Source organism: Chinchilla lanigera, unplaced genomic scaffold (assembly GCF_000276665.1).
Source record: "Chinchilla lanigera isolate Chin_1 unplaced genomic scaffold, ChiLan1.0 scaffold00022, whole genome shotgun sequence".
Taxonomy (NCBI): domain Eukaryota; kingdom Metazoa; phylum Chordata; class Mammalia; order Rodentia; family Chinchillidae; genus Chinchilla; species Chinchilla lanigera.
In genome coordinates this window covers 15,315,858-15,341,805 of record NW_004955423.1, presented here as the reverse complement: position 1 = coordinate 15,341,805, position 25,948 = coordinate 15,315,858, and the positions used below count along the sequence as shown (strand labels likewise).

The 25,948-nt window shown below is 49.1% G+C and overlaps 1 protein-coding gene and 1 long non-coding RNA gene across 5 annotated transcripts in view; one reads left to right on the top strand and one right to left on the bottom strand.

The window, feature by feature from the left end:
* Fam73a (family with sequence similarity 73, member A) overlaps positions 1-20,150 on the top strand; it is a gene marked incomplete at its 3' end in the record, with an annotated part of 84,704 nt that extends 64,554 nt beyond the window's left edge. For all 4 annotated transcript variants that reach the window (XM_005385215.2, XM_005385214.2, XM_005385213.2 and 1 more), the window contains 8 exon segments: positions 3,579-3,697; positions 3,966-4,038; positions 4,814-4,900; positions 5,936-6,034; positions 12,731-12,865; positions 14,338-14,391; positions 16,548-16,664; positions 18,380-20,150. In XM_005385215.2, the coding sequence (XP_005385272.1) occupies positions 3,579-3,697; positions 3,966-4,038; positions 4,814-4,900; positions 5,936-6,034; positions 12,731-12,865; positions 14,338-14,391; positions 16,548-16,664; positions 18,380-18,598 (903 nt within the window).
* Positions 20,151-20,943: 793 nt separating this feature from the next.
* Positions 20,944-25,305, bottom strand: LOC106148532. Its single transcript, XR_001234071.1, has 3 exons — positions 24,444-25,305; positions 23,300-23,598; positions 20,944-21,798 (listed from the first exon to the last, which is right to left on the bottom strand). It is a non-coding gene; the product is annotated as an uncharacterized LOC106148532 (long non-coding RNA).
* Between the last annotated feature and the right edge of the window lie 643 nt (positions 25,306-25,948).

The following is a 25,948-nucleotide window of genomic DNA, read 5'->3' as shown; positions in this document are numbered from 1 at the left end:
TTTTTTTAAGCTGGTAGATTTCTTTTTTGGACTTCAAAAGGCTTTGCCTTGGGCATAACTTATTTCCTTAAAATGTGAGGGAAACACTCCTTAACGGAGAATACACCATGTCAGATACTATCACCTCCTGACGCTGTGCTGCTGTGCTTTGAACCTCGGTCTTATCTGCATATTTATACCTCTCCTAAAGCGCGGTGTCCGCACCTCTTTTTCTGTGCTCTTTGGATAAGACCCGACAGAAACGGTGTCCTTTGGCGCTCTGCAGTGTAGACTGGAGTTAGGCGCCTGAGGGTGGATGAATGTGCCAGCCAGCTGTGGAACTCGAGACAAGTGTCCTTATTCTGAATCCTTCCCTGGGCCGACTTCGTGAGCTGCAAGGCGTAAAGGACTAACTGCTGGATGGAGCGTGGAGCACAGCGCCCCCGCCACCGGGCCGCCGAGAAAGGCTCCGGGCCTTGGAGGAGCGGGGTGCAGTTCAGCGGTTAAGCACTTCCTAGCACAGGCAACGCCTTGGGTTTGGGCCCCAGCACGGTTTAAAAAAAAAAAAAAGCCCAAAGGTCCCTTTCACAAAGCAAGGAAAACACTGGCAAACATGCTTCAGGTCAAAATTTTCAGAACTCTGAAAACAGGAAAGACTTAGAAAGCCCCAGAGAGCATTTATGGAAGAAAAATGGCAGAGTCTCCCTCCGAGCACAGCTCTCTCAGCCGCCACCCCTCTCTCGGCAGCAGTCCTGAGCACGAGTCTCGTTCCAGCTGTGCAGCCTGCACCTGGGAGGAGCCTGATGGCCCGCGTGTCCCCAGCTCAGCCTTGGGAGACTGTCCCCGCCCGGCCTGTGTGGTGCTGCTGCGAAGCGCCTTAGCATTTGCTTTCACGACCTGATCTGGGCTCGGTCTGTGTGCAGTCCTCCTCTCGTGCCCGTCCTGGGCCCCTTGTTTACGGCTGACGCTGCCTGCCTGGATGATACAGGAGGTGCAGGAAAGGGGCTCAACAAAAACAGACACAAAACAGGCCAGCGAGGGGGTCACAGGGGCTTTGGAAAGCTCTAACCAGTCTTGGAGACGTGGAGGCCATGTGCACTATGGGCTGTGTGTGCCCAAGAAGGACCTTGGAGTCCCCTTCTCACCTGTGGCTTCACTAATACGCTGTGAAGTAAATGTTAACATATAAAAAAACAAATGAATTAGACTTTATTAAAACTGAAAACTTAGCCAAGCATGGTGGTGCACACCTATAATCCCATCTGCTCAGGAGGCTGAGGCAGGAGGATTGCAAGTTCAAGACCAGCCTGAGCTATGTAGCAAGTTTAAGGTGAGCTTGAACTCAGTAGTAGGGGTCCTACCTTGGAAAAAGGAAAGGCAGAATGGGGACAAAATATTTTTCAATTGTATATCTGATGAAGTGTTTATATACAGACTATATAAAAATTCTTAGAACTCAGGGGACAAATATCTCAATTTAAAAATGGCCAAAGGGTTTGACATTTAGACATTTCTCCAAAGAAAGTGTACAAGTGACCGATAAGATGAAAAATGGTCAGTTCACATCCACTAGGGTGGCTATAATCACAAAGATGGGAGCTGGTGGTGTAGCTCAGTGTGGACTGTTTGCTTAACATGTGTTAAGGCCCTGGTTTCAATGCCCTCTACTGAGAAAGAAAAATACATATATAATATAACTTGTAAACTTAGCACTTGGGAGGCTGAGGCGGGAGGATTACAAACTTGACATCAGCTGGGGCAGCATAGCAAGATCCTGCCCGAAAATCAAAAGCACTGGGGATGGAGCTCAGTATTCCCTGGGTTCAGTCCCTAGCACTGAGAAACAAAACAGCAAAAAACAAAAGATGGGCAATAACAGTTGTTATTGACAGTGTGTAAAATTTTGAATTTTCATACAGTGCTGGTCATGTGGGAAATCAGGCAGCCACTTTGCAAAAATAGTCTGGCAGGCAGCTCCTCAAAATGTGAAACGGAGTCGCCATCTGACCCTTCTATTCCAGATGGATGCCAGAAGGGTCAGCAGCATGTGTCTGCACAAGAGCTTGTGCACAAATGTTCATAGCAGCCATAGTTAGGACGGCCAAAAGTCCCTCAGTCCTGAGGAGTAAACGCAGGCGGTTGCTCCATGTGCTGGAATCCTATTCAGCTGTGGACGAGAATGAAGTGCTCTGCTATGTGCTGTATCACGGAGGAGCCTTGGAAACATTTGCTAAGTGATCGAAGCCAGACACAAAGGCCACATAGTGTTTCTTTCCATTTCCATGAAATTTCCACTGTAGGGAGCTCCGCAGAACCTGCAGGTAGGTAGTGGTTTCCAGGAACGGGGGAAAAGGCCGAACTTGGGGTGACTGCTGATGGCTAGGGCTTTCCTGGAGGAGTGATAAAAACGTTCTGGAATTAGAAAGCAGTGTGGATTGCACAACTCTGAATATACCAAAAAAAAAAAAAAAAAAAAAACAACACTGAGCTGTATATTTCAAAAGGGTGAATTTTATGGTATGTGAGTATCTCCATAAAACTATTATTAAAAAGTATAGTGTGCCATTAAATGGATAACTTTGGTATTAAAAAAAATAAAGTTACTCCAGAGGCTTTTTGTTTAGTTGGCTACTGAACAAAATAGTGTTTGCAGTTGTCTTTAACATGCTGTTAGAGGACTGGAATTCTAGCCAGGCATGCTAGTGCATGCCTGTAATCCCAGCAGTCAGGACCAAAGTGAGGCAAGAGGATCACGAGTTCAGGACCAGCCTGGACTGCAGAGCAAGATCATGTCTCAAAAAAAAAAAAAAAAGACGAATTCAACTTTCAGGATTGCTGTGCCATCCAGAAAAACTGGCTATACAGAGAGTACACAAAGAACAGTTTTACGAAGGTTAATCAAAGCAACATAGAAGAGAGACTAGCTAGCCAGGCATGGTGGAACACAACTGTAATCCCAGCACTCAGGAGGCTGAGGCAGGAGGATGGCTGTGAGTTTGAGGCTGCATAGTGAGTTCAAGACCAGTGTGAACTATACAGTGAGACCCTGTCTCAAAAAAGAATAGCTATATTGAGCCCATTTTCATGTTTTGGTAGAAAAGCTTTGCTTAATGAGTTAATACTGTTACGCACTCTTTGGATGTTCCGGGCCCCCTTCCTCTTTAGTTATCCTTACTGGTGAACAATAAGATATCGCTATTTTGTGTACTCTGTGGATTTAAGTTAGTTGGATTAGAAATGAACTAAGCTTGTTACAAAGTTCTTTTTTTAACAAGTAGGTTCTAACATAAAATGAAATTAGAAAAAAAATTAGGTTTTGTTATCCCTAAAATGGTAATGAGGCCAGGTGCATACCTGTAATCCTGGTACTGGGGAGGCTGAGGCAGGAGGATCATTGTGAGTTTGAGGCCAGCCTGTGCTATAAAATGAGTTTAAGACCAGCCTGAACTAGAGAGTGAAACCCTGTCTCAAAAAGACCAAAAAAAAAAAAAAGTAATGAATGATTTTTCTGGTTTTGTGCAATTTCATGCATCTTGATAATAGGGGAGGCAGGTACCGTCTCCCATGGTGCCGTCTGTGCTAACTCACTGCGTTCTTAGCTCGCAGAGCACAGAGAAGCACAGCAGACCTACAGCCTGGAGTCTTTTTGCCACTGCCCCTTTTATGAAGAAGCCATGCATTTAGTTGAAGAAGGAAAAATTCACTCGAGAGTCCTGAGGTACTGTGCCAGTTTTGGTTATGTTTATGAAACACACTAAGGTGCCGTTGCTATATTTGTGCGATATTTATTAAATTGTGTTTATGAGAATAAGGGGAACTACGGTTTGGGTCCAAGTAAAACAGAAAAGCAGTTTTTGCACGCTCTGCGAGTACGGAGGAGGCGCGTGTTTTACGCTAGGTCCTGGGATTGAAGCCTCTGCGAGGCCAGACTCAGAGTGGGCTGCGTTGTGAGTGAAGAGTGACAGTGTCTCCCGTTCGTTGCACAGGACTGAGGTGCTGGAATGCCTCGGGGACAGCGACTTCCTCGCCAAGCTGCACTGCGTTCGGCAGGCTTTTCAGGTATCTTCACCCTCTGCAGCCAGAGGCCCTGCTCATCGCCACCTTCCGCTGTGCAGGGAGCCGAGCCTAGGCGCAGGGCAGGGCTCTGCTCTTTTCATCCCTCTGCGGACAGCTGCGCAGCGCCTGCGTGGGCTGCGCTCCTGCTCCGCTGTCTCCACTTGCCATTGTCCTTCCCATGGCTTCCCAGGCCCCCACGCTTGGTCAGAACAGGACAGCGTGATGCCTCGGGTATAAAAGATACTTCAGAATCTCGTTATTATCATTTAGTGTGGATTTTAGCTTTTTAAAATTTGAAACATTGATAAAGTTATTGATTTCCTTTAAAAGATACAAATAAGCTGGGTGTAGTGGTGCACGTTTGTAATCCCAGCGTTCAGGAGGCTGAGGCAGGAGGACAGCTACAAATTCGAGGCCAGCCTGAGCTACATACTGAGTTCAAGGCCAGCCTATGTGACAGGGCGAGACCCTATCTCAAATAATACAAATAAATAAGTAAATGTCTGTGGTTTATGTTCTGCTATATAAATTTATTTTAGGTTTTCTAACTATGTTAAGCAGATTTAAATTCAAATTCACCGTTTAATTTTTATTATACATTTGAAGAGCTCTGCCCTTCAGTGCATTTGTGCTTTGTCTGTGGTCGGCCTGTTGACATACTGCCGCGAGCCGTGCGCTGCGTTAGAGGTTTGTGTGTAGATGTGCTGTAAAGTTAGCTGGCTGCTCAGACTCACCGTACGTATCTTTCTGACTTTTGTTTGGGAATGGGTTTTTTTAGGTAATTTTTTCAGAAACATCCAACAGGATATTCTTGGCTGAGAGTGGAAGGAAAATTTTATCGGCTTTAATTGTCAAAGCACAAAAGGTAAGCTTGTTTTGTTAGTAAGTCTTTTATTACTGTTTTGGTTTAACTGAAGGCTAAAATACGTTAAATTAATTGAAAAAATTTGTGTAAATAGCTACGAAGGTCCACATATTAAAAATAATCCAGTGAGCATTGATTTCTTCTTGGGTTTAGTTATTTTCTATGTATGAAGTCCACAACCTTTTGAGCAAGTTGCTTCTCATAAATTCACAATTTTCCCACGAAATCTGTGCATGTCGTGGTGAGACTCCATCCCTAGAACCACTGTTGCCGTTACTGTCGTCTCCCTTAATCCCGATCAGGAAGGGGATTAGAGGACACAGTGTGGCGGAAATCTGGGGTACAAACTGAGCTGCCTCTTCCTCCTCTTCATGGGAAGACGGAGGCGGAAAGAATGGCACGAGCTTGATTCAGGGACCCACTTTATTTTATGCAAGGTTTGTGCAGATGTGGAGAACAAAACAGGTCTCCCTTGAGCTCTTGGTGCACCTGCTTTTCCAGGCCAGGCCCTGAGCCTCTGTTCTCTCTTTTGTACAGTGGAATTTGTGTTCCCCCATTTGCGAGGATTGTATGTGATTAGCTGAGTGGTAAACGGGAAACAGCTTGAACTATAAAGCAGTGAATACATGTAAGTGTAGAGCAGTCACTCACAACTCCCGCCATAACTCGCCCGGGGCTTGCTCGGCCTGTGCTCGGCAGATGAAGCAGGGGCAGGAGTAGGTTCCCTAAAGGGCGCATCAGAGGCCCGGTAGCAGGTAGCGAGCGCTGTAGCCACCACTGGCCTGCACGGGCCTGCATGTTCAATCATAAATGGTTTGCTGTGACCTCTACTAATGTTCTCATCCTTGACTTCCGCAATATAGCGGAACAGCAAGAGTAAATGAAATACATCTGGCATACCTTGAAAATGTGTTCTGATTCACTTGCCTGAGATAATACAAGCCAGCAAACTTACTTGGAGAATAACTTACTTACTGTAGGCTTCAGCCTTTTTATAACATTGAGTTTAGAATGAAAATTTGTTTTCTTCTGCAGAATCCAAAGAAGTTTGAAGACGTTTTTGATGAAATGATATATTTTTTAGAGCAGACTGATCACTGGGATAGTACTGAAATGGAACTTGCTGCTATAGGGGTAATTCAGTTTTTTATAATATTTATTCCCCTTCGTTATTTGCACATATTTACATGAGTTGAGGTCACTGTTTCTTTGTTTTTATTAAATGACAGTAAAACAAATTGTGAGCTGGGCATGGTAGCACAGGCCTATAATCTCAGCTCTTGGGAAGCTGAGGCTGGAGGATTGCTGTGCGTTTGAGGTCTGCCTGGGCTACATAGTGAGACCCTGTCTCAAAAAACAAAAGACAGAAAAAACAAAGCCACTGTGTGGAAGTGGGGCAGCAGTCTTCTGACAGTCACAAACAAGCTGGGCGCTTTTACATTGGGTCAGGTGTTAGAAGGAGTTGTTTTAGATCCTTCCTTCCCCTTGTTCACCTTTCCCTCCCTCCTCTCTTCCCTTCCTTCCACCTGGGAGTCACTTGGCAGCAGGAAGGTGTTCTGCGCAGGGGCAGCAGGCGGGTCTGGGGGGGGGTGGGGGGGTTGGTCCCCCACACAGAATGGAACGAGTGCATTTACCCAGACGGATCAAAGCGGGACTCTGTCGTGAAGGGAGGTGTAAAGTCGGGGTTGGGATTAGAGCTTTCGGAGTGAATTCCGGGTGGGTGTGAACATGTTCGTGTGTGCGGTTACACAAGTAACCACAGTGTAGTTAGCGTGTGCGTGGATGTGCTGCCCGGCGCCATTCTTCGAGTGGGCCCGCAGCAGCACCCGGAAAGCGCTGTCCCCGGGTCTCCACCTCCTCTCCCACCGCCAGCCTTGCCCAGGGCTCGGGCAGGGCTGGTTCTGCAGGTGCGGGGTGGGAGGAGCACGGCAGCCGGGGGCCTGGGGCCCACTGTGAGAGGGGAGGAGGGGGGAGAGGGGCTCACTGTCCCGTCCCGCGTGTCGTGTCGTGCTCCAGGCCGCGCTGCGCTGCGGAGGCCCGCCCTGCCCTCAGCCGCTTCTTCCTAGTCATCGCTAAGCTTTGCGAGTTCATCTCCTAATCTCTTGTTTCTTCTGCTTTCCCTGCCCCTCCCCACTCTTTAAGGACCTGTTGCCTTTCCCACCTACATTAGCATCTGCCCCACTCCCAGCCGCTCTCCCCTTACGCGGGGCTGCCCCATGGGCTGCCGGTTCCTGATGTGCACGGCCACGCTGCCCACACCCCCCTCACGCCCCCGCCCCTCCCTTCCTCCTGGCTGGTGACAGTCTCCCTCCTGCTCAGCTGCCCTCGGGATTCCCGCAGGGTACCTGTCCGCCTCGGACTTACTTTGCTTCACATGGTGATCTCAGTTCCACCCCTTTTTGCAGTTGGCATAATTTTGCTTTTATTGCACAATAACACTGCACACTTGTGTGTGTGCCAGTTTCTCTGCAGCCCCCCTTCGGTGGAGAACAACCCACCTGGGCTGTGCTGAAGTGTGCTGCAGTAAACGCGGTTATACGAGTAACCCTGTAGCGTGCGGACCCTCGTTCCTCCGTGTGTACCAAGGAGCCGCGTAGCTGGGTCCTAGGGCAGTTGTATTTTAGTGAGGAACCGCCCTACCAGTGTGTGTGCTCATTTACATTTCCCACTGAAAGCGAATGATGTTTCCTTTTCCCCTGCACCCTGCCGGCATTGTGTGTGTGTGTGTGTGTTCTTGATAGCTGTTCTGACCGTGGTGAGGTGGAATCTCGGTGTAGTTTTGATTTGCATTTCCCCAGTGGCTAAAAGTGTTAGAACATTCTTCGTGTATTTAACTGGCCGTTTCTCCTTTGAGAAGTGTCTGTTTCATTCATGCACCCATTTGGTGATCGAGTTATTTGAGGGTTTTTTTTTTCCTTTTGCTTTTTGGGTTTTCTTAGTTCTTTATTCTAGACAGTAATCCTCTGTTGGAAGAGTATCTGGCAAGGATTTTGTCCCATTCTGTAGTCTGTCTCTTTACTCTTTTGATTGTTTCCCTTGTCGTTCAGAAACTTTAATTTGACCTAGGGCTGCCCATTTGCTGATTCTTGCCATCATTTCCTGAGCTGTGAGGAAGTCTTCGGCGTACCTGTGACTGCAGATGTTTGCCCTGTGTTTTCTTCTGGCAGTTTCAGTTTCAGGTCTGTAAAGCCTTTGATCAGTTTTGATTTGATTTTTGTGTGAGGCGAGGAAGCTCCGGTTTGGATCTTCTACATGTGGATGTCCAGTTTTCCCAGCACCTTTTACAAAAGAGGCTGTCTTTTCTCAGATGTAGTTTTCGGCCCCTTTGCCGAGAATCAGACGGTATAGTTCCGCTAGTTTGTTTCTGTGTCGTCTGTTCTATTCCGTTTGTCTCTGTGCCTGTTTTTCTGCCAGTACTGTACTGTTTTTGTTGCTGCGGGTTCATAGTACATTTTAAAACTGGGTATTGTGGGGCTGGGGATTTAGCTCAGCGGCATAGCGCTTGCCTGGCAAGCACAAGGTCGTGAGTTGGATTCCCGGTACTTGGGGAGAAAAAAACAAAACTGGGTATTGTGATGCCTCTAAGATTGTTGTTTTTGTTCAGGATTTCCTTGGCTAGTCTAGATCTGTAGTGTGTCCATATGAATTTTGGGATTGGTTTTTCTAGTTCTTTGAAGAAGGTCATTGGTGTTTTAATAGGGATTGCATTGCATCTGCCTGTCAATTTCCATAATATGCCCATTTAACACCATTAATTCTGCTGATCCATGAACAGGAGCAGTCTTTTCATCTTTTAGTGTCGTCTTCAGTTTCTTCATTGTTCTGCGCTTTTCATTATAGAGGTCTTGCACTTCCTTGGTGGGGTTGATCCCCAGGTTTTATTTTGTTTAAACTATCATAAATGGCATTATTTTCCTGATTTCTTTCTCATTCTGCAGTTGAGGGATGGGATCTTACGTAGACATTTGTTAAATTTGTTTGACGCATGGCATAGTTTAACTCTGATGTGACCGTTGGTTATTTGATTTGTCTACCTAAGAATGGAGTATGGCAGCCCCTCACTATCACTGTATTGGGGTCTATGTTGAGTAGTGTTTGTTTTATGAAATTGGGTGCACCAGCGCACAGTGCATATATATATTAATTTTCTGTCTTAGTGGATTGCATCTTTTACCAATCTGTAGTGGCCTTTTTTGTCTTTTTGACTAATTTTGTCTTGAAGTCATCTTTGTCGTGTAAGGGTGCAGCTGTTCCTCTTGCTTTCAGATCCCATTTGCTGGAATATTTTCCATCTGTTTGCGTTCAGTCTGTGTTTGTGCTGCTGGGGTATGTTTCTTGCAGGCCGAAAGGGTTGGATCTTGTTTTTAATCCAGTCTGCCAGTCTGTGTTTTTAATTGGAGAATTAAGACGATTTACATTTAGAATTAATGTAAAAAGATAGGTACTATTTCCTGACACTTTGTTGTTTTTCTAATTTTTAATTCTTTTATAATTTTCATTTGCTTATCTACTGTTTCTCTTCTGTGTGTGGAATTCCTGTAAGTATCTTCTGCAGTGCTGGCTTAGCGGTTATGTATCCTTGCATGCTTATTCAGAAGGTGCTTATTTCTCTCTCAAAACTGAAGGGTAGATTTGCTGGATGTAGTAATGTCTTGGCAGTTATTTTCTTTCAGGGGTTAAAATTCATTATTCCATGCCCTCCTGGCTCTTCAGAGTTTCTGCAGAGGAATCTGCAGTTATTCTGACAGGTACGCTGTTACGAGTGATTCGCTATTGCTCTCTTGGAGTTTTTAGTGTTCTTTCTTATTCTGTACTCTTGACCTTTTAACTGTGACGTGATGTGGGCGGGTGTTTTCTGGTCAGGCCTGTTGGAGATTCTAAATGCCCCCTGCACTGGATGCCTGTATCTTTCCCAAGGTTTGGGGAGTTTTCTGGTTTTATCTCACTGAATAGATCTGTCCATCCATCCATCCATCCATCTATCCATCCATCTATACCTGCCCGCTCCCTTTCTTCCTCTTCTCCTCCTCCTCCTCCTCCCTTCCTTCCCTCCCTCTCTCCTCTTTCCTTCTCTTTTCTTTTCTTTCCGGTACTGGGAATCAAACTCACGACCTTGCGCTTGTGAGGCAGGCGCTGTGCCGCTGAGCTAAATCCCCAGCCCCTCCGTCTTTCCTTCTCTAAGAATTGAGCCCCAGCCCTTATAACCCTGCACAGGTGCCTTACCCCCATGCACACCCCAGCCACTGACTGAGTAGATTTCTGTGCCTTCAGTCTGTACCTTACCACTCTCCTCTACGCCAAAATTTCATAGTTTTGGTCTTTTAACAGCGTCCCAGAGTTCTTGGATGTTTTCTTCCTCTTCTCTGACATCTTTTTCTGTATAATGCTCTGTGTGTGATAATTCATCAGCCTTGTCTCCAAGCTCAGATTCTGTCTTCTGTGTGATCCAGTCCATTGGTTAGTTCTTAATTTGACTTCCTGAGCTTTTCATTTCCAAGATTCGTGTTCGGTTCTTGTTTAGAATCTCTTACTCTTCACTGAGTTTCTCCGTGTTTTCGTCGCCTGCCTTACTGTACTCAGCTGTTCCTGTTTGAGGTCGTCAGTCGGTTTTGAACTCTGTGTCTGGAATTCGTGCATTTGGACGTCCTTGCCTTCAGCCTGGACTTCGGAGGCGTTCCCTTGCCTTGTGCTTCGTGCTTCTCCCGCTCTGTGCATCTCTCACCTCTGCACTCTTCTGTGAGCTGCTCCTTACTGACCAGCCGTCTGTCGAGGGCTCCGTCCCCAGTGCCACTCCGGGGAGGAAAGAAACTGCGGAGACGATGACGGCAGAGACAAGCCAGATACCGACATGTGGCAGTGACCAGTTAAAAGCAACAGCTGTGCCGCCATTAACACGGAAAAGAGATGGCAGTCAGAATGTAAAGCACAATGCTAAGTGTGCGGAAAGGTTAAGCGCAAGAGGAATAAAATGTGGCAGGGGTGGGAAAAGGGAAAATGGAAGAAGCAAGATACACAAAAGAAAGGGAAGGTGAGAAAGGAGAGAAGAGAATCCAATTAAAGAATAAAAAAGTAAGTGCAAATAGAGAAAAGGGAAAAAATAGAAAAAGAAAGAAGAAAGAAACAAAAGGAAAAAGGGAAGATGAGTCCCAGAGCTCCCTGCCCACGCGCTGGTGTGCAGTGTCTGTGCAGCACCCTGGTGCCCGGAGCCCACGGGTGTGGCGGGCGCAGTGTGGCTGAGGCCGGGCTGTGCCCCTCCAGAAGCTGATTACGGCTGTCCCCCTGTGTACCTGGGAGCCACTGCTGTCTCCAGCGAGCCCGGGGGCCCACAGGCTGGCTGCAGAGGCCGGGTCCCGCTCCCAGGCGTGGCGGGTGACTCCGGAGAGTGGGGAACGCGGCGCTGGCTTCTGAGCTGCAGCTGGACAGGGCAGCGAGGGGAACCAGTGAAGCCACTGGGCGGGCTCGCGCAGCAGACTGGCTTCTGAGCGAGCCGCAAGCCTGGGGCCCTGCTGCTGGAACTTCCCGGGCTCTCTGACTGGCCCTTCCCCTCCCTTGGTGGCCTCAGGTGGCTCTGTCCCATCCAGCCAGGTGGCAGTGTCCCCAGGGACCCTGAGGTGCGATGGCCCTGTCTCAAACGTAGGTCCTGTTACAGTACTGGAAGACCTGGCGAGGGCGTTTCTTCTGCACGCCTGCCCTGCAGGAGTCGTTCCAGAGTGAATCCCCGCGCTGGGCTTCTGGCCTGCAGGCTGCGGCTTCCTCCTCAGCTGCGGCTGCTGGCTGCTGTCATCCTCGGGCCGGCTCTCAGGCTCACCTGGTGCTGGGGCTCGGCCTTTCGCATGAGCGTTGGCGGGCAGGCCGCGTCCTGCCTTCTCGGCCTTGCCTTTCTGTCTGTGCTCTGAAGCCTTCTGTCACGTCGACCCTGATCCCCTGCGCTCCTCTCTCGGAGTACAGCTGCCCCTCTCCACCTGGTAACCTCCCACTGGCGGAGGATGCTACTGTTCCGCCGCCGGCCAGCCCGGAAGTCAGGCGTCCCGCGGAGCTCCCCCAGCTTTTCTTTTTCTTGAGTACTCTGTTGAGTCGAGGTATTGCCAAATTGCCAGGCTGCACCAGAACTTGCACTCTTCTTGCCTGGCTCGGAGAGTGCCTGCGTTACAGGTGTGCAGCGCCACGCTTGATCCCACGGGGCCTTTAAGAGAGGGTGGTCACGTGCCTCCATCCGCAGTCACAGCCGCCCCGTGGCGGAGAGTGAAGTGGAATCGGGCACAGCCTGAGGGCCCGGCCCTCCCTTCTTGTTTCCCACCGATCTTACGCCCTGTGGGGCGGAGCTCTATGGCTCACTTTGAATTCAGCACCCTGTTCCTTCTTGCCTGGAAGCCTCTGGCGGGCGTTTCCTCCCCTGGGAGCCTGAGGAAGCCGCTCCGACCTCCAGCGCAGCCCACCTCTGGCACCTTCCCGCTCCTAGTTTGCGCTGCTCGGAGTCTGTAACTGGGGCTTGTGCGGTCCCTTAGCGCGCTGTGCCTAGGCCTCCAGTGTGCCCTAGACCTGTTCCAGCTCCGTAGGCGCGGCGTGGGGAGTGAGACCTGGCAGAGGCGGACAGAGGTGACAGGGCTGTAAGGGAGAGGAGGGAGAGTCTGGGACCTGGGACGGAGCCCTGCCATGTGGACTGAATGAACTTCCCAGCGGTGATGTCTTCTCTTCCTCTTTTTTATCAGAAATATAATCTGATTTAACAACAACAACAAACCCTACTGTTACAAAGTATGAAGCCCTGGCTCAGATTTTATTTCAGCTTTCTATACTAATAATTTGTTTTTAATTCACAACTTAATGCAGGTGAAGAATCTAAATTTTTATGATGTTGTTCTGGACTTTATATTAATGGATTCCTTTGAAGATTTAGAAAACCCACCTGTGTCCATACAGGACGTAGTAAATAATCGCTGGATAAAGTCTTCCTTCAAGAAAACTGTAAGTGCTGATTTACCTAGCTTAGCCATTTAAATTGGATGAGAAGTGGTCGGAAGTAGGGGAGTAAGACTTACACACACTGCGCACCTCCCCGTGGGGTGACTAGTGTGGAAACGGGCTCATCAGAGATGAACAGTGTTTGACGTGTTGATGAGAAATTCTCCTTTTGGCCACCCAACCCTTGTCCCGTGGGACTGCGGATTTCTTAGGTCTCTACAGAAACTCAGGCTCAGATTAGTGCAGGCCTGACAAACACCATCTGTGACAGGAATGGCTGAATGACCTAGCTGAAATACAGCAGTTACAGTGTTTAAAAATGGCGGTATGTGTTCTAAGGAGGAAAGTCCCAAAAGTCACGTGTCTAAATACTGTCAAAAAGTAGGTGAGAAAAAGTAGGTGCAAAAATATGACTGGTGTAAACCATACTTTATACTTTTAAAGTATAAAGTATACTTTACACTTTTAGATTTTCAGTTTCCATTTCTTTTTATATTGAAATTTGTTTGTCTTATACCCTGCGTGTGCACCTAGAAATAAGGGTGGGTGGGTATCATGTTTAAATGAAGTTTGAATGCTTTTTAAAAGTATTCTGGGTGGGCATGACGGCACACACCTGTAATCCAAAACTTAGGAGGCTGAGACAGGAGGATTGCCGTCAGTTTAAGGCCAGCCAAAACAAGTCCCTGTCTCAAAACTACAAACGAACAAAAACCAATAAAAATGTACCAATCAGCAGTTTCAAAATATTTTGGAACTTCCTAATATTAAAATTTAAAGCATTTTTAATAAATCCACGTTTTCCTGAATTAAGATATGTTTTAATCATTAAAATCTACTTGTTCTTCTTGTCTGTAACTGACGGAGTAGTGACCCTAGTCAGAGTGGGTCGTGTGAGAAGAAGGTTGTATCTCTTCTGGATCTCCCAAAGAAATTTTGCTCTTTATTGTCCCGTCAGGCTTGTAATTTCTTAGATCTTCAATAAAAGTCTTAACTCGATCCACAAATATTTCAGCAATACGGTTCTTGAAGGAAGAAGTACTCTGACTTCATTATTACGCCTAGAACATTCATTCGTGTGCTCTGCATGCGTGTATTTTCACCTTCCCCACGGTAACAGAGTAAGACCTCTTGAGAATCACACAGTGGCCGCTCAGCCCCTGGTGCTAAGCTCAGCCTGGGGCCGGGGATGCAGCTCAGTGGCCCAGCGCCTGCCTGGCAAGTGCAAGGTCCTGAGTTTGCTTCCCGGTACCCCTCAAAGTAAATAAGTACAAAAAATAAAATGCAGCCTTTTTCCCTTAATGGCTTCGTGTTTAACTTTAAATGTGTTCACGAACAGAACAAGGAGCCTGGACTGGCGTTTTGGTAGATGATCGCTTGCACTTCTTAGCACCGTAATCTGAGTGAAAAGCAGTGAGTGACACATGTCCGCAGCTGTAAGGTTAACGGCGCTTTTCCCCTCCGCTTGTGTTTAGGCTGTGGCTTCAAGTTGTTGGTCCGTGCTGAAACAGAAAAGGCAGCAGGTGAAGGTAAGGTGCCTTCTGCAGCCTGGGGCCCCCGTCTGGCTCACGTGGCAGGGAGCGGGTGTAAAAGGCTGGGAAGTCGGGGCTCTACCTGCTGCCTCGGGCCAGGGCTGTGTGCTGCTGGCCTCGGGGAGGGCAGGTGGCCCGGATGTCTCCCCGGGCCCCACCTGCAGCTGCTGCTTTGGGGACCCTGGCCACATGGCCACTCCTCTGTGAGTCACTTGGGGAGGCTCTCAGTGAACATTGGCGTTCTTGGTACTTAATAAATCTCCCCACTGTGGAGCTCAGCCCCTGCCCGAGTGTGCCTTCTCCTCCCAGACACCATCTCTGAATTCCCAGCATGGCGGTGTTTATAACTCTAATGTCTGTAGGACGTCTTAGACTGGAATAGCTGCGGTGCAGGCCTAATGACTTCAGCCTTCGCTAGCCAGCTATGTGCAGTTTGGAGCAGGTTCTTTTACTTCTCAGGTGTCACTTGTTACATATTTAAGATGATGTTAACGTGACCCACTTTGGCAGGTATCTCTTAGCAAGTTGAACAGGACCTGCTGTATTGTCTGGAATGTATTAAATATTCATTAAATGATAACTGCGTTTTGCTGTTGCTGTTGTTTTTTGAGCCAGGCTCTCACTACGTGGTCCGGGCTGGCCTTGAACTGCTGCAGTCCTCCTGCCTCCGCTTCTAGACTTCTAGGATTGCGGGTGTGCCGCCACCACCCCTGGCTATCTTTTTTTTTTTAAGTGAGGTTTAAAAGATTATCCTGGAGACTGAAAAATAAAAACGAACCCCCACAGACAGACTCTTAAGCGTGGGGTCCCCCAGTAAGTGATTCTTGACAGATCCTGAAATCAGAAAGCTACTGGTAAACTTAGTTTCCTAAGACACAAATATATATGCTAATAGTCCATAGGAAGAGGTGATTATACAGCTAAATGTTTAACATTGGATTTCTTAATTAAATGCTAGGATTCTAAGAGTAATTATTCCACCTTAGACTCGTTTTAGTGTTTTTCAGTTACTACTTTCAGGGGGAACCCTGGGAGTGGTAATACCCCTGAAAGGGACAGGGCTAAGAGGCGCTTGTGTTTGTGTCACTGCTGGTTTCCGGCGCTGTGATTATTTGTTTAGGAAGTAGAGGCTGAGGGTCTTAACCTTTTAAAACTGTCCTAACCTTTAAAACTCAGCACATTTGGAACTGTTGGCTGGGATATGAATTCTACATAAAAACATTCTTGGACTCTTAAAAGTTACTTGTGCATGTATTATATTTTTTAATTTGAAAATCTAAAATCTGAAATGCTTTAAAACCCAAAAGGTTCTGCGAGTCAGTTGGTGCTACAAGTTTCACACAGAGTCTCAGACAGGGCAGCTCAGTTGGAGTGTCAGTGTGCCGGGGGTACTGCGTGTAGGGTCCTCAGGCTGCCTGTGTAAGGTGCACGTGAGACACAGGGAGTGTTAGGTTGTAGACTGGTAATACTTTAATCCCTAAGCATTTTGGGTCAGTCACATTTTTAAGAGGTAAAAATACCCTTAAAGAAATAACCTTTCAGCTAGATGTGGTGGCACATGCCTATAATCTTAGCACTGGGGAGGCTGAGGCAGGAGAAATACAGGTTCAAGCCCAGCCCAGGCAACTTAGTGAATTCGAAAGACTCTGTTTCAAAATAAAAAATTAAAAAGGGCTAAGGATTTAACTTAATGTAAAAGCCCCGGATTCAATCACCGATACTGGAAAAAACTCAGCACATTTGGAACTGTTGGCTGGGATATGAATTCTACATAAAAACATTCTTGGACTCTTTAAAAGTTACTTGTGCATGTATTATATTTTTTAATAGGCAGGCTCATGAGTGACCCTTGGTTTACCCTCAGAAAAAGTTGGTCATAGCCAGGCATGGTGGTGCACATCTATAATTCCAGCTCTCTAGGAGGCTGAGGCAGGCGGGTCAAAAGGTCAAGCCCATCTGAGCCACTTAGCAACTTAACAGCACTGTGTCTCAAACAGTTTTAAAAGGTTAGGGATACAGCTCAGTGGGAGGGTTCTGGGCTCAATTCTGGTCCTAGAGATGGGTCGTACCATGGGTAACAGTTTCAATTTTTCTACTAGAGGAAGAAGTACAAGAAGATAGAAATAACCACATTCTCTTCTATTTCCCAACAGATCCCAGATGGGTTCTTTGCCCATTTTTATGCGATTTGTGAGCATATAAGCCCTGTCCTGGCCTGGGGCTTTTTGGGTCCTAGAAATTCCCTCTATGACTTATGTTGTTTCTTTAAGGTATGTTCATCATTGAATCATTGGTTATTTTTTTCTAAATCGAAAAGTGGACAAGGTTTTATTCTGTTTTACTTTTGTTTTCATAGAAGAATTTATTTAAAAGTATTACTTAAAGGTGAAATTAGAGCCCAGGAGTGGTAGCACACAACTGAAATCTCAGCACTTGGGAGGGAGGCTGAGGCAGAAGTATCGTCACAAGTTCAAGGGCAGTCTGGGCTACATAATGAGTTCAAGGCCAGCCTGAACTACACAGAGACCTCATCTCAAAAAAAAAAAAGTTATAAAAGTCACCTAGGTCCGGTGTTTAAATGCCGGTACTAAATTAGTGACATTTTGTTTATTTATTTATTTATTTATTTATTTATTTATTTTTGGTTTTTCTCTGGTACCGGGAACTGAACTCACTCACGACCTTACGCTTGCCAGGCAGGCGCTTTTGCCGCTGAGCTAAATCCCCAGCCCAATTAGTGACATTTTGTAACCCCTCTGTCACTGTGATGGACCAGGGCTTTCTACAGTCGACGTAGTGCCGTATCCTGGACTTGAGCCACCAAGCCCCGCGCCCCGTCAGCTCGGTCACTGTCTCGGGGCCTTGCTGTACCAGGGTCACTTCACTGCAGTTTGTTCTTCGCACCTGGACGCGGGTTTGTAAGCAGTGAGCACCAGCCTGTGTCACGCACACGGCGATGCAGGATCAGGTCCTGGGTCACGTGACATGCGTGACAGAACCCATGTCGGGGAGGTACATGGGAGTCTGAGGAAGCGTGCTGCTGTCAGGAGTTAGCTCGCCAAGCACAAGGTGCAGCTCCTTGCACTGCCCCCCCCCGCTTACCAGAGTTGTTAGTTAATCATCTTCGGTTTGAGCCGAGTTTGAGGAGCGAATAAGAAAAGTACTCCTGACTGGGGGTGCGCTTGCCGGTTTGGATGTTTCCCCGCACCATTCACGGTGGAAGTGCAAGGTGGCCGTGTGGCTGTGCCCTTGTGCACGTGTTGGTGCAACTCCCGCGGAGCTCCCGGCTTGCCGAGCCTGTCGTGGGCAGGCCTGGCTCGGGTCAGTCATCCTTTGCTCCTCTTTCTCTGCCTCTGGAAAGCGAGGGCCCTTGGCCGCTGGTTGCTGGCGATGCCTCCCCATGTATAAAGCCCGTGCACCTGTGAGCTGGGCCTTCTCGGGACTTAGCGCCGTTTGTCTCTGAAGGACAGGAGTTAAATGGCCCTGTTTCCCCCTTGGAATGACGCCCTGGCGTCAGAGCTGAGACCACGACCGGGTAGAGCGCAGCACGCTTACAGTGCGTTTCAGCATCGGATGACCTCACGGGGGAGATGCTAAGCTCTCCCACTGACCTGAGACCGGAGATTATTTTTCCTTTCTGTAGTTTTTGTGCAGAGGGGCACCTTTCAGAGTTCTCTGTGATCGCGGGGGGCAGCTGGTTCCCCCGGGGGCCCAGGCTTGGAGGCACGTGACGGGAAGGGCTGCAGGCGCTGCGGAGAGGCTGGTTTTTCATCTTCCCGTCAGCCCTGAGTAGGAAGTAGGATGGGTGGTATTGTCCCTTTCTTTACAGAAAATTTTAAAATTGGACCCAGAAAACTTACAATCTTGTCGAAGATCACTTTCCCGCCGAGCTCTGAAAGCCGCGGGACCTCGGATGCCCTGCTCCCGAGTTGGTCGCGTAGGGTTTGGTCTCACCGATGCCCGTCTGCTCTGTGTCCTTTTCCAGAACCAGGTCCTGTTCTTCCTTAGAGACATCTTCGACTTCGAGAAGGTGCGCTACTCCAGCGTCGAGGCGCTGGCCGAGGACCTGCTGCAGCTGCTGCTGCGCCGCACCGAGCTGCTCCTGGCCCACCTGGGCGCCGACGCGCTGCGCCACGCCAGCGGCTGCATGGGCGGCCACGGCCACCTGGTGTCCGCGGGGCTGGTGGAGGCCAAAGCACAGTGAGAACCGCGACGCTCAGGGTGGGGGCGGGACAGTATCTGAAGGTAACCTGACTTGCAGCAAGCGTTACAGGATAACAGGGTCGGTGCGGCTGGACTCAGGGAAGCGGAAAAGGTCGAGTGCGGAGGAGCGACTAACCCACTGGTAAACGGAACTCCCGTCGCTGAGTCTGGGTCGTGTATCCGGGACTTCCCATCACCTTCCCGGAGTCATTTAAGTCGGGAAATGTGTGTATTAACAGGAGTAGTGAGTGCTTGAGCGAGGCCAGCGCTCGGCGTTAGTTGATGTGTCCTCTCAGGCTGGCTGTTCCGTGTGACTCTCAGAAGCTGTGTCTGTGCTGTGCACCTTGAAAACACATGCTGTGGCCGCTGCTGCCACGACCACACCTGCGGGAGGAGGCGACCCCGCGTGCGCGCACGTAAACTGCCCGAAAGCGCAGTTCCCTGGAACCTTGCGCATTGTCTAACTAGATTTAGGCAGCTGTGATGTATCCTATGTACTGCTTAGCTATTGTTTGTGCACTTACGTATTTTTATCAAGGAAATTGTAACACTGAGTATCGTTGTGAACCATTTAAATGAACTGACACCCAGAAGTTTACAGTTTACAACTTTATGTTAGATTAACCGTAGTTTTCAAACTCTTACTTCTTGGTCTTAGAAGCTACACTGGAGAGACCCAAGTGCTTGATCTTTTCATATAATCTTTTCTCTTGAATGAATATTGATTTAAAATAGAATATTTGTTTATTAAGAAAGGCAATTAAAATTTTACCCTTTTTGAATGAATTTTGAGACTGACTCCCAACAGCTGAAGATACTAAACTTAGAGATATTAAGCTAATTTCTCCTTTCTCCTGCCGCAGCACGGCCCTGGAGCTGACCACAGAGTTCCGCCCACTGGAGTTTGTCAGATTATGCCCATATTTTAAAAATATTCATACTTTGGATCATGGAGAGGTTTTAGGGAAGGCTCTTTTTTCTCCTCTGATATAGAATACAGTATTTTTAATGGTACGAAAGTATATTTTGTGTCTTTATGATAAAAATATGAGCAAATGGGTTGTTCTTGTGAGACTACTCTTCAGGGTATATTAGCTACTCGGGAGCTGCATTAATTCTGCTTCTAAATTATGATCCCACTCTGAGCGGCTCAGCCAAGTGATGGAGGAGATTGTCGATTTTGCTCCTAAAGTGGGCTTTATTCATTTTAGAAGTGAGTGACACAGAAGGGTCTAGAAAGCATTTTTTAAAAATGTATTTTTAGATTAAAGTGCCTAGTTTCTGACTAATGAACGGAGTAGAAAAAGTGGAGAAAGGTTTACTTTCTAAGATTTTAAGTTTATGCGTGTGCCACCGTTAGTAAAGTGACTGCAAGGTATAGCATTGAGAATCATGCAGTTTCGAATGTACTGTATAGATTAGAAATTACACTATGAAGTGCTATTCTAGTTGTTTTGGAATGTGTAGCTCCTCGACATTTTCTTATTGTTTGTTTTGCTTTTGTTTTATTTGAGACAGGGTCTTGCTTGGTAGTTCAGGCTGGCTTTGAGCTCACTGTGTAGCCCAGGCTGGCCTTGAACACATGGTGGTCCACCTGCCTCAGCCTCCTGAGTGCTGGGATTACAGGAGTACACCGCCACACCCAGCCCTGACTTTTCTTACACAGTGTTTTAACAATTTCCTACTCGGTTCTTACTGATGGAGGAGTGTGATTAGAAGTACCAAAATGAAAAGTTCCATTATGTAATGCTTTGCTTTTCATTGGTTAGCTATTTTGACCTTGTTGAGCTGTCACTGGCCTTGAATGAAACACACACACACTCACACACACATTCTCAGTCCCACCACCGTGCAGGCAGGACAATCACTGCTTTTAGCTCACTCATTTCAGGGCTAAATGTTTTATGCTGTGCTTTTATAAACGAAGCTGTGAGTAAATTTCATTTTTTTTATTTGAGAAAGATACTGTTTGAAATCACTTGGAGAGTTGCACTATTTAATAATGCTGCTGCTTCTATATAAGATAACTGCGGGGAATTTATTCTATCAGATAAGTGACTTTCTAGAAGGTGGATTTTTATTTTGTGTTTTTTTTCTTTTATATTTCTTTTAATTTCTTTGCTTCTTCTTTCTCTTCCTCTTCTTCCTCTCCTTCTTTTCCTTCTCCGCCTCCTTTCTTCTTTTCACTTTCTTTTTTTTTTGAGACAGGGTCTCACTATGCAGTTCAGGCTAGCCTTGAACTCACTGTATGTAGCCCAGGCTACCCTCGAACTCACAGTGATCCTCCTGCCTCCACCTCCTGAGTGCTGGGATTATAGGTGTGCGCCACCACACCCAGTTTATTAATTTTTTTTTTTTTTTAAGGAGACATCTTCCTGAAAAGAACTTTTCTGACTGCAGAAGGGTGCTTGAGACAGACCCGTTTTTCATTTGCCTTAAAAAGTTAGATTAAACAACAAAAGCGATGCTTTACAAAATAAAAACAATTAAAGTAGCCTAGAGCCTTCAGGCTCCCAGTGGTGCCATCAGAAAATCGTGCTCCCCCCCCCCGGCCCCCCAGTTAGGAGCCAGAGGCCCCGAGTCTGTCCTGGGAAGGTGACGCTTTCATCATCTCTGGAGGAACAAGCAAAGGTTCATGTGCTTCATGTCTGATACTTCCTTTTCCGAATCTAGTGCCCCTATACTTCTGTTAACTAACAAGGTCAGTCTTCCTTCCCAGAGGTCAGCAATATGCTTATTAAATGTGAAAACACAGCTACCTTTGTAAGGAGAAACTGCGTTCTCCATATTGTTGGAGTCTGCTCCAGAGAACTTTCTCTTCTGGAATAGCGGTTTTTGTTCGTGTTCATTTACTGGGAACCTGTTCCTTGAATTATCTGACTGTCACAAGTATTGAGAAACGTTTTCTTGCCTGAAGATGTAACCTTTTAAGTTAATTTCCAGACGAACTTTAGTTATCATTTCTTGAGGCCTAGGAAATAGAAATGCCAAAGTAATATTAATATCTTTCCCCATGACCTTTCTCAACCAAATTTAAATCATGTTTGTCGTTCACTTTTATTTCGGTGTGAACAGGTGTTCAGAAATCATTTGGGATGGAAATTGCAAAGTGATTGTAAGAATTAGGCTGAGGGACTGGGGATTTAGCTCAGTGGCACAGCGCCTGCCTGGTAAGCACGAGGTTGAGTTCGATTCCCGGTACTGGAGAAAAAAAAAAAAACAAAAAAAGAATTAGGCTGAATTCAGATCTTTTGTGTTTTTACTTGGATGAATCAGATTAAGAAATATGTATGAAATTGAACAATGTATCCATCATGTCATAATGGAAATAAGGACACCCGCCCTTTTTCCTGATGACCAGTATATTGTGTTACTGTTTTGTTTAATTTTGGAACAACCATGTTTTAGCTTCACTTGGCTGTGTCAGTAAATAGTGTCTGTTTCTTAAAATGTAAGCACTGAACATTATGTAAAAGTGAAGCCCTGCACTTGCAGAAAACATAGCACTGGCTCTGTAGCCAAAATGAGCACTATGACATGGATGTGTCTCTACTATTGCCAAATAAAAAAACGATGGTACATCTTGGTGATAGACTGCTTTTTTTTCAGTCTTTCGCTTTTTTTGAGACAGGATCTCACTGTATAGTTCAGGCTGGCCTTGAACGCACTGTGTAGCCCAACTGGTCTCCGACAGTGATCCTCCTGCCTCAGCCTCGTGAGTGGTGGGATTACAGGCGTGTGCAACTGCACCCGCTTTACACTGCATGTTTTACACAATGCTTTTGTCTGAGTGCAGAGCTGCAGCTGCGTCTTTAGCCCCTTGCTCTGAGAGCTTCCAGCCAGAGAGGAGCGCACACGAAGGCTGAGCTGCGGGCGTTGGAGCCGGCTGTACCGTGTTCTCTGCACAGATGCGGAGGGAGGGACGGTCTGCGGGGAGCAGAGGCAGAGTGCCGGGGTTGGGATCGCGTGTTTCCGGCAGTAAAAGTGAAACGTGAGCGTGTTGGGGAGCCCGCGATGCCGCTCTCGGACACCCCACTGCTCCTTTTGCATCGCCCCTTGCTGAGTGCCCTCGGGGATGGCACTGCATGGCAGGTGGCAGAAAGGGTTCACCTGGACCTAATTGGGATCTGCTGAGAAATACTTAAGAGCAATTAAGTATATACTGTATAGATACAGGTTGAGTTTTAGGCTTTTATGTGTGTGTGTGTGTGGGGGGGTGCCTGTCGAACCCAGAGTGTTATGTGCTTCTAAAATGTTCTACCACTGGGGCTGGGGATTTAGCTCAGCGGCAAAGCGCCTGCCTGGCAAGTGCAAGGTCGTGAGTTCAGTTCCCGGTACTGGAGAAAAACAAACAAAAAATAATAAAATAAAATGTTCTACCACTGAGCAGCGCACCCAGCTCCTTTTGATGGGGATGCAGGGTCTCATTATGTTGGCCGTTGAACTTGTAATCCTTCTCCCTCAGCCTCCAAGTACTAGGGCGATAGGCATGCATGTGCCCCCCACACCTAGCTTAGCCTCCCCCCCCCTTTTTGAAACAGGGTGTGGCTGTGTACTACAGACTGGCCTTGAACTCACTATGTCACAGCGATCCTCCTGCCTCAGCCTTCCCAGGGCTGTGATTTCAGGCGTGCACCACCACACCCGGCTTAGCTGCTTTTTTTAAAGTTTTAAAATTAAACATATAAACAAAATATATTACTTAACGTGCAAATCGTGCAAAATCAGGTGGAGGCTTTTCCTGTCTGGATGGAGGGTGGGGCGGGGCGGAGCGGGGATCTAGCCGCGCAGCTCCCTCAGCTTTCTGCGTCCTGACCCGCTGCCGTCCCTGCAGCCTGTGCTGGGGTCGGGCCCTTGAGTGCCCTCGCTGAGCGCTGCCCATGTCCTCGTCCTCCGGCTCGCGCTGCTTCCCAGCCTCCGCTCTGCTCGGCCTTCCCCGTCTGCACAGGCCGGACGCGGGTTTCACGCAAGGAAGGAGAGGCGGCGCTTTCCGCGGGGACCCTGTGTGTCCGTCCTTAGTTAAACGCGGGCGCCCAAGGCTGCACCCGCTCCCCGCGCTGGCGGCGGCCCGGCCTGGCTCACGCGTTTACCGGGCACCGCTTGCTGCCCCTCAGCGGGCTCCTAGAGACGCAGGACGTGGGCGCCGTGGAGCCTGCCGGGTTTGGCCCTGCGTCCCGGAGCCCGGAGGCTCGGCCTGGCAGGGGCGGGGAGCAAGGCGTTCAGCGGGGTGGGGGGTGCAGGGGCGGGTCGGGGGGTGGGGAGGTGACCTGGTGCGGCCTCTGGGGCTCGAGTCTCCTTCCCTCGGCAGGGCCGCCCGGCTCCCAGTCTGTGCCTGGCACAGCGCTATCTCCCTGCCTCCTCCTGCCCTTCCCCTGCCCCTCCCCTGCCCTTCCCCTGCCCCTCCCCTGCCCTCCCCCCTGCCCACCCCTCTCTCACCCTTGCCCTCACCCCTGCCCGCCCCCTGCCCTCCCTCCTGTTCTCTCTCCTGCCCGCCCCCTGCCCGCCCTCCTGCGTGACCGCCCCGCTGCGCCTCCTCTGCCACTCCTGCTGCAGGAGCTGAACCGGAGCCCCAACCTTTCCTCCTTCACTTCGGGCAGCCAGCACTTTGTCTCAGCAAGAAGAGTAACCAAGACCCCGTTTCAAAGTAAGAAGACAGGTGGGGTTGGGGACGGAGCTCCCTGGGCTCAACCCCAGGGCCAAGAAAGAAAGAGGGAAGGAGGGAAGGGAGCGGGGGAGGGAGGAGGGACTCAGGTGGATGGAAGCCAGGAGCGCAGAGCTTCTCTCGAGAGTTGCCATTGCCACCCAGTCTTTTACATTGGTGAGCGCACCCCGTTTTCATTACCTACCTTTGCGTCCCTGCCCGCTGCTCCCAGCGCAGCAGGGGAGGGCAGTCACAGCCCACAGAGTCCCCAGCGTGGCCAAGGGTTGTCCCGGACTGCAAGCCGGAGCGGGCACTGCCCATGCCATCCTGAGGCTCTGCCAGGGATCCTCGGAGCGGTCCTTGGGCACCTCGATTGTGAACTAAATAAACTCCTCCGTACAAAATTTGCCAGATTTTTTTTTTTTTTTTCAGAGTCTTGCTGTGTAGCTGCGGCTGGCCTCACACTCAGGGCCATCCTCCTGTCTCAGCCTCCGGAGTGCTGGGATTACATGCCTGCACCACCACCCGCGGCTGCAGCCTCTACTGTGTTGTTAAGGGAACACAAAACAGGGTTTCACTTTCTGCAGGAATTCCGCCTGCAGGCCTTCTCGGTCTGCCCCACCCTGGAGCTGGGCTTGGCGCCCCGGCAGCCTTGAGGCCCTGGGCCCGCTGCCCTGCTCCGCCGCTGGGGGGCGCGCGAGGGCGGGGTTGGCCACGGCCCGCGGCTGCCTAAGGCGAAGGCTGTGGAGCTGGCAGAGGAGGCTGGGCAGCCGCTGGGCAGCACCTGTCTTCCGTGAAGGGCGGAGGCCCCGGGTGGCCGGGAGGAGAGGGCGGGTCGGCCGGTTAGGGCGGAAGGGAGTTGGGGGCTGCAGGACCGGCCACGGCGCAGAGGAGGGCTGTCCGGAGAGGCCCCGCGGAGTGGGGTCGGGACCGGGCCTCCCAGCATCCGCCCGTGCCACCCAGGGTCGCACTGCCCAGGCCGGAAGGGTCACCTCTGTGCTGATTACCTGTCCGGTGCCAGTCTGCCTTTGTGGTTTGGTTTCTTAATTTGTTTTGTTTTATCGAGACAGGGTCATGCCCTGTAGTCCAGGCTGGCCTTGAAGTCACTGTGGAGCCCAGGCTGGCCTCGAGCTCCCCGTGATATTCCTGCCTCAGCCTCCCAAGTGCTGGGATTACAGGCGTGCGCCACCATGCCCTGCTTGTGGTGTTTTTGAGCGTGATAAAGGACTAAGATCAGCCCTAGTGAGCGCCCCTGGGCGTCACGTGGCAGACGAGGGGTCCCAAGCAGAAAGGTCTCTCTGGAGGCCTGGTATTCCCAGGCGCCTTTTGGAAGGGTAGGAAGCCCGGCGCGAAGCCGGCGGGGAGGGCACAGTCCTGGAAGCCCAGCACTCCTGGAGGCCGAGGCAGGAGGTTGCGCAGCCTGGGCAGGTTAGCCAGTGAGCAAGGCCCTGCCTCGAAATATAAATAGGCTGGGGCTGGAGCTGGGGCAGAGGCCCTGGGTTCAATCCCTAGGGACACACACACACACACACACACACACACACACACACACACACACACACGCAACAGTGGGACTTTATGCATTCACAATTCCTCCTCCTCCTCCTCCACTTCAACTTTGCGATCAGTCTTCGGGAGTGGAAGACGGGCGCTGCGAGGCGAGGAGCAGAGCCCGCCGGCGCCGAGGCGGGTGGGGGGCGTCGGGCTGCG